Source organism: Pristiophorus japonicus, chromosome 32 (genome assembly GCF_044704955.1).
Source record: "Pristiophorus japonicus isolate sPriJap1 chromosome 32, sPriJap1.hap1, whole genome shotgun sequence".
In the NCBI taxonomy this organism is placed as follows: Eukaryota; Metazoa; Chordata; class Chondrichthyes; family Pristiophoridae; genus Pristiophorus; species Pristiophorus japonicus.
The window spans coordinates 1,071,044-1,078,875 of NC_092008.1; the positions used below are offsets into that span (position 1 = coordinate 1,071,044).

At 56.5% G+C, this 7,832-nt stretch overlaps 1 protein-coding gene across 1 annotated transcript in view; it reads right to left on the reverse strand.

Annotated features, from left to right (window-relative positions):
• LOC139240478 (OTU domain-containing protein 5-like) overlaps window positions 1-5,171 on the reverse strand; it is a 28,015-nt gene extending 22,844 nt beyond the window's left edge. The window contains exon 1 of the mRNA XM_070869013.1: window positions 3,593-5,171. Within this exon, the coding sequence (XP_070725114.1) occupies window positions 3,593-4,204 (612 nt within the window). The 5' untranslated portion in view covers window positions 4,205-5,171. The remainder of the gene's footprint in view (window positions 1-3,592) is intronic.
• Between the last annotated feature and the right edge of the window lie 2,661 nt (window positions 5,172-7,832).

The window sequence follows — 7,832 nt, forward strand, 5'->3', positions numbered from 1 at the left end:
TCTCCCTTGTCCACTCTACTTGTTACATCCTTAAAAAATTCTCGAAGATTTGTCAAGCATGATTTCCCTTTCATAAATCCATGCTGACTTGGACCGATCCCGTCACTGCTTTCCAAATGCGCTTCTATTTCATCTTTAATAATTGATTCCAACATTTTCCCCACTACTGATGTCGGGCTAACCGGTCTATAATTACCCGCTTTCTCTTTCCCTCCTTTTTAAAAAAGTGGTGTTACATTAGCTACCCTCCAGTCCGTAGGAACTGATCCAGAGTCTATAGACTGTTGGAAAATGATCACCAACACATCCACTATTTCGAGGGCCTCTTTTGCTGAATGCTAAAATCCTCCCAATCCTCAGGCTTGCTGCTCTTTTTGGCAACATTATAAGCCTCTTCCTTTGATCGAATACTATCTTTAACTTCTCTTGTTAGCCATGGTTGGACCACTTTTCCTGTGGGGTTTTTGTGCCTTAAAGGGACATATCATGTTGTAAATGATGTATTGATTCTTTAAGTGCTAGTCATTGCTTGTCTAACGTCATTCCTTTAATGTTGTTTCCCAATCTACCTTCGCCAACTCTCCCGTCATACCTACGTAGTTTGCTTTGTTTAGATTTAAGACCCGGGTTTCGGATTTAACTAAATCACTTTCAAACGTAAAATACTATCATATTATGGTCACTCTATAGATGCATTGGCGGCGCGTGTACAGATGCATTGGCGGCGCGTGTACAGATGCATTGACGGCGCGTGTACAGATGCATTGGCGGCGCGTGTACAGATGCATTGACGGCGCGTGTACAGATGCATTGGCGGCGCGTGTACAGATGCATTGGCGGCGCGTGTACAGATGCATTGGCGGCGCGTGTACAGATGCATTGGCGGCGCGTGTACAGATGCATTGGCGGCGCGTGTACAGATGCATTGGCGGCGCGTGTACAGATGCATTGGCGGCGCGTGTACAGATGCATTGGCGGCGCGTGTACAGATGCATTGACGGCGCGTGTACAGATGCATTGACGGCGCGTGTACAGATGCATTGACGGCGCGTGTACAGATGCATTGACGACATATTTATAGATGTGTTGATATATTTAGAAACATTGATGATGTATTATTGATACTCTACTGGGGACAGGTTTCCAGATACTGATGAGCTATTGAATGATGTACTATAGGTGACAGATTTACAGATATTGATGACCTATTGATCGATGCCCCACTCAGATTTACAGATATTGATGACCTATTGAGGACCCACCTATACAGATATCGATCACCCATCGATACAGGTATTGATCATCCATTGGCTACAGATTCACTGGTATATCGATGTCCTATTGCCCCCACAGATCCTCAGGCATCGATCACCCGATACAGGTGTCGCCCAGTGACACGGGCACCCGCCGCCCAGTGACCGACAGATCCTGAGATATCGATCACCATTAGATAGATATCAAGCACCCAGTGACACAGGTATCGATCACCTATTGCCCCACAGATTCCCAGGGATTGATCCCCAATTGAGACACAGATACAGATATTGATCACCCATTGACTAACAGATCCTGATATATCGATCCCCCATTGACACAGATATCAATCCCCCACTGACACAGATATCGATCACCAAGTGACCGACAGATCCTGATATATCGATCCCCCACTGACAGATATCGATCACCCATTGACCGACAGATCCTGATATATCGATCCCCCACTGACACAGATATCGATCACCTAGTGACCGACAGATCCTGATATATCGATCCCCCATTGACACAGATATCAATCCCCCACTGACAGAGATATTGATATATTGATCCCCCACTGACACAGATATTGATCACCCATTGACCAACAGATATCGATCCCCCACTGACAGATATTGATCACCCATTGACCGTCAGATAGCGATATATCGATCCCCCACTCACAGATATTGATCACCCATTGACCGTCAGATAGCGATATATCGATACCCCACTGACACAGATATTGATCACCCAGTGATCGACAGATCCTGATATATCGATCCCCCACTGACAGATATTGATCACCCATTGACCGACAGATATCGATATATCGATCCCCCACTGACAGATATTGATCACCCAGTGACTGACAGATCCGGATACATCGATCCCCCACTGACAGATATTGATCACCCAGTGACTGACAGATCCTGATATATCGATCCCCCACTGACAGATATTGATCACCCAGTGACTGACAGATCCTGATATATCGATCCCCCACTGACAGATATTGATCACCCAGTGACTGACAGATCCTGATATATCGATCCCCCACTGACAGATATTGATCACCCAGTGACCGACAGATCCTGATATATCGATCCCCCACTGACACAGATATTGATCACCCAGTGACTGACAGATCCTGATATATCGATCCCCCACTCACAGATATTGATCACCCATTGAGCGGCAGGTAGCGATATATCGATCCCCCACTGACAGATATTGATCACCCAGTGACCGACAGATCCTGATATATCGATCTCCCACTGACAGATATTGATCACCCAGTGACTGACAGATCCGGATATATCGATCCCCCACTGACAGATATTGATCACCCAGTGACTGACAGATCCGGATACATCGATCCCCCACTGACAGATATTGATCACCCAGTGACTGACAGATCCTGATATATCGATCCCCCACTGACAGATATTGATCACCCAGTGACCGACAGATCCTGATATATCGATCCCCCACTGACACAGATATTGATCACCCAGTGACTGACAGATCCTGATATATCGATCCCCCACTCACAGATATTGATCACCCATTGAGCGGCAGGTAGCGATATATCGATCCCCCACTGACAGATATTGATCACCCAGTGACTGACAGATCCGGATACATCGATCCCCCACTGACAGATATTGATCACCCAGTGACTGACAGATCCTGATATATCGATCTCCCACTGACAGATATTGATCACCCAGTGACTGACAGATCCGGATATATCGATCCCCCACTGACAGATATTGATCACCCAGTGACTGACAGATCCGGATACATCGATCCCCCACTGACAGATATTGATCACCCAGTGACTGACAGATCCTGATATATCGATCCCCTACTGACAGATATTGATCACCCAGTGACCGACAGATCCTGATATATCGATCCCCCACTGACACAGATATTGATCACCCAGTGACTGACAGATCCTGATATATCGATCCCCCACTCACAGATATTGATCACCCATTGAGCGGCAGGTAGCGATATATCGATCCCCCACTGACAGATATTGATCACCCAGTGACTGACAGATCCGGATACATCGATCCCCCACTGACAGATATTGATCACCCAGTGACCGACAGATATCGATATATCGATCCCCCACTGACAGATATTGATCACCCAGTGACCGACAGATATCGATATATCGATCCCCCACTGACAGATATTGATCACCCAGTGACTGACAGATCCGGATATATCGATCCCCCACTGACAGATATTGATCACCCATTGACCGACAGGTATCGATATATCGATCCCCCACAGATCCCCAGCTATCGGTGCCCCCTTTTACCTGCTGGGCCTGGGCCGGGTCCTGCGCCGTCGTCTCGTACTCGTCCTCGCTGTTGTAGCCGCCGGCCGGCTGGTGGTCCTGGGGCCCGGGGCTGGAGCCGGGGGCGGCGGGCGCGGTGCCGGGGACTCCGCCGGGGCCTGCTGCTCCTCCGCCGGCTCCCGTGCCCCCGGGGCCGGGGCTGGCCAGGCCGGGAGGCGGCCGGTGGTGGCGCCGGTGCCGGTGCTGGTGTCGGTGCGGGCGGTGGGGCTTGGGCCGCAGGCCTCGGTGTCGGCGTTGCTTGCCGGCCGGCCCGCCGGCTCCTGTGCCGCCGGGTCCGGCCGGGCAGCTGGCGCTTCCTCCCGCCGGGCTGCCGGGGCCTCCTGCAGCGCCCAACCCGGGGCCTAAAGCACCGGCCCCGGGTAGAGGCAAACCCGCCGTCCCGTCGCACAGCCCGCCGCCTCCGCCGTTACCCGACAGCGAGGCCTGAGGCCCGGCGCCGCAGCCGGACGACGGTGGCAACGAGCCCGGGCCCGGTGCTGACAGGCCCGGCCCGGCGGGAGGCGAGGCCCGGGACTCGGGCTCGGACGGAGCCGGCCGCTCGGGCGGGGGAGGCGGCTTGGGCAGGATGGTCATGGCGGCTCAGGAGAGGGTGGAGGGGGGGGGGGGGTGGCCGGGCGCTCAGGTACCCGAGGCCGCGGCCTGGGCCTGGGCCCGGGGTGTGGGCCTGCTCTCCCTCCCCTCACCTCCCTCTCTCTCTCTCACTCTCTCTGTGTGTGTCTCTCACACACCGCCCGGACACACCGCGGGAGCCCGTCGGCCGCCCTCTGCCCCGCACCCGGCGTCAGCGCGCCCGTCCGCTTGCCCCGCACTGACGTCAACGCGTCGTCCCTTTGCCCCGCACTGACGTCAACGCGCCGCGGCAACACCCCCCCCCCCCCCCCCCAACCCCACACGCGGTGCCCCGCACCCGACGTCGGCGCGTCGCTCCCACACCACACAACAGCCGCCTTTGCCCCGCACTGACGTCAACGCGTCGTCCCTTTGCCCCGCACTGACGTCAACGCGTCCCCCCCCGCCCGTTTGCCCCGCAGCTGACGTCAACGCGCCGTCCTCTGCCCCGCACCTGACGTCAGCGCGTCGCTCCGACCGCCCACAGCAGCCCGCCTTAGCCCCGCACCTGACGTCGACGCGCCGTCCGCTGCCCCGCACCTGACGTCAAGGCGTTCCCCGATTGCCCCGCGCCTGACGTCAACGCGTCGCTCCCTCCCACACCACACCACACGACAGCCGCCTTTGCCCCCGCAGCGGGACTTGGAAAAGCGCCGCGCCAACACGCCCCACAGTAAACGCGCGGTGTCGTCACCGCGTCCCCGTTGTTTCGCACTGTCGTCACCGCGTTCCCCACCCGTTTGCCCCGCACTGACGTCACCGCGTTCACCACTTTGCCCCGCACTGACGTCACCGCGTCCCCGTTGCCTCGCACTGTCGTCACCGCGCTCCCCACTTTGCCCCGCACTGACGTCACCGCGTTCACCACTTTGCCCCGCACTGACGTCACCGCGTCCCCGTTGCCCCGCACTGTCGTCACCGCGCTCCCCACTTTGCCCCGCACTGACGTCACCGCGCTCGTTCCCCCCTCCCAACCTGCTACCCCCCCCCCGCACCGACGTCACCCAGCCCACCCAACGGACTCCGCCCGTGACCTCACCGCGCACACCCCACGCACGACGCCCCTGCCCCGCAGCGACGTCGGCGCGCCGGCCGCCCAAACCAAGGTCCAACGGGGCGGCTTTGCCCCGCAGGTGAGGTCACGGCGCACGCACGTCACCACGTCAGCCCTCCCTGCCTGCCGCTCGCTCCGGAGCCGTCCGCCGCCGCCGCCGCCGCCCCCCTGGCGGCTCCGTCTTCTTCAGACCGAGTGGCGAGTAGTTTCGATTTGCCCCTCCCCTGTGTGTTGCGAGGGCGGCTGTACTTTTGTGTATATATATAGATATAGATATAGCTATCTCTCGCTTGTTTTCTCTCACACTCTCCGCTCGAGCGGGCGGCGGCGGCCGCTCAAACCCGCGGCTGACGGACGGCCTCCTGTTTTCCCCCCAGCCCTGCCGCGTCATTTCCGCCGCCCCCCCTGTGCCCCGCAATGACGTCAGCGCCCTTGCTCTGTGTGCCCCGCAATGACGTCACTTCCCCTGCTCTGTGTGTGTGCGCGCCCCGCAATGACGTCAGCGCCCTTGCTCTGTGTGCCCCGCAATGACGTCACTTCCCCTGCTCTGTGTGTGTGTGTGTGTGCGCCCCGCAATGACGTCGGTGTCCCGCTCTCTGTGTGTGCGTGTGCCCCGCAATGACGTCGGCGCCCCGTTCACTCTGCGTTTGTGCCCCGCAATGACGTCACTTCCCTCGCTGTGTGTGTGTGTGTGTGTGCCCCGCAGCGGCGTGCTGACGCAAGCGCGCACCGTTCCAGCATCTAAACCAGAGCTATGTTGCCCTCCCTTGTCATCTCCACCTTGTTTCTCAGGGTAAACCATCAAGTTTTATTTTTTAAAAGACACACACCTTTCCTGAGTAACCTTCTTCAACAAAAAGGCCACCTCGGTCCCCAGGTTTCACATTTCTGCTTTTTTTGGTAACGATGGCCACGATCGGTTCATCTCTGATCGACAGGGCCACAGACCGAGAGCTGGAAGTTGGGATTAGACTGGGATGGCCCTTTGTCGGCCGACGCGGACACGATGGGCCGAAATGGCCTCCTTCCTTGCCGTAATTCTTCTTTTGATTCTTTCTCTCTGCACCGCTACAGTTCCCGGCTTCAGTCGTTCCCAGGCACAGAGTTGCGCTGCCCCCCCCACACCGAACTGCATCTGCCACAGACTGGCCATCTCCCTGAATCGATCGATGCTCCCATCTGTACTGTCAGCAAGGGCAGGCATCGACGACGAGGTCCAACACCGCCTCCAGTGCGCCAGTGCAGCCTTCGGCCGCCTGAGGAAAAGAGTGTTTGAAGACCAGGCCCCTCAAATCCACCACCCAGCTCATGGTCTACAGGGCTGTAGTAATACCCGCCCTCCTGTATGGCTCAGAGACATGGACCATGTACAGTAGGTACCTCACCCCCAGCTCATGGTCTACAGGGCTGTAGTGATACCCGCCCTCCTGTATGGCTCAGAGACATGGACCGTGTACAGTAGGTACCTCACCCCCAGCTCATGGTCTACAGGGCTGTAGTGATACCCGCCCTCCTGTATGGCTCAGAGACATGGACCGTGTACAGTAGGTACCTCACCCCCAGCTCATGGTCTACAGGGCTGTAGTAATACCCGCCCTCCTGTATGGCTCAGAGACATGGACCATGTACAGTAGGTACCTCACCCCCAGCTCATGGTCTACAGGGCTGTAGTGATACCCCCCCTCCTGTATGGCTCAGAGACACGGACCATGTACAGTAGACACCTCACCCCCAGCTCATGGTCTACAGGGCTGTAGTGATACCCGCCCTCCTGTATGGCTCAGAGACATGGACCATGTACAGTAGGTACCTCACCCCCAGCTCATGGTCTACAGGGCTGTAGTGATACCCGCCCTCCTGTATGGCTCAGAGACATGGACCATGTACAATAGACACCTCAAGTCGCTGGAGAAATACCACCAACGCTGTATGCGCAAGATCCCGCAAATCCCGCAGGAGGACAGACGCACCAACGTTAGCGTCCTCGACCAGGCCCAACATCCCCAGCATCGGAGCACTGACCACACTCGACCAGCTCCGCTGGGCAGGGCCACATTGTCCGCATGTCCCCCGACACGAGACTCCCAAAGCAAGCGCTCTACTCGGAACTCCTTCACGGGCAACCGGGCCAAAGGTGGGCAGAGGAAACGTTACAGGGACCACCCTCAAAGCCTCCCTGATAAAGTGCAACATCCCCACCGACACCTGGGAGTCCCTGGGCCCAAAGACCAGTCCGCCCTAAGTGGAGGAAGTGCATTCTGGGTGTCATGGTTCATCAGTCACTGAAAGTGGGCACACAGCTACAGCAGGCAGTAAAGAAGGCAAATGGTATGTTGGCCTTCATAGTGAGGGGATTTGAATATAGGAGCAGGGAGGTCTTACTGCAGTTGTACAGAGCCCTAGTGAGGTCTCACCTGGAATATTGTGTGCAGTTTTGGTCGTCTAATCTGAGGAAGGACGTTCTTGCTATTGAGGGAGTGCAGCGAAGGTTCACCAGACTGATTCCCGGGATGGCAGGACTGACATATGAGGAGAGAC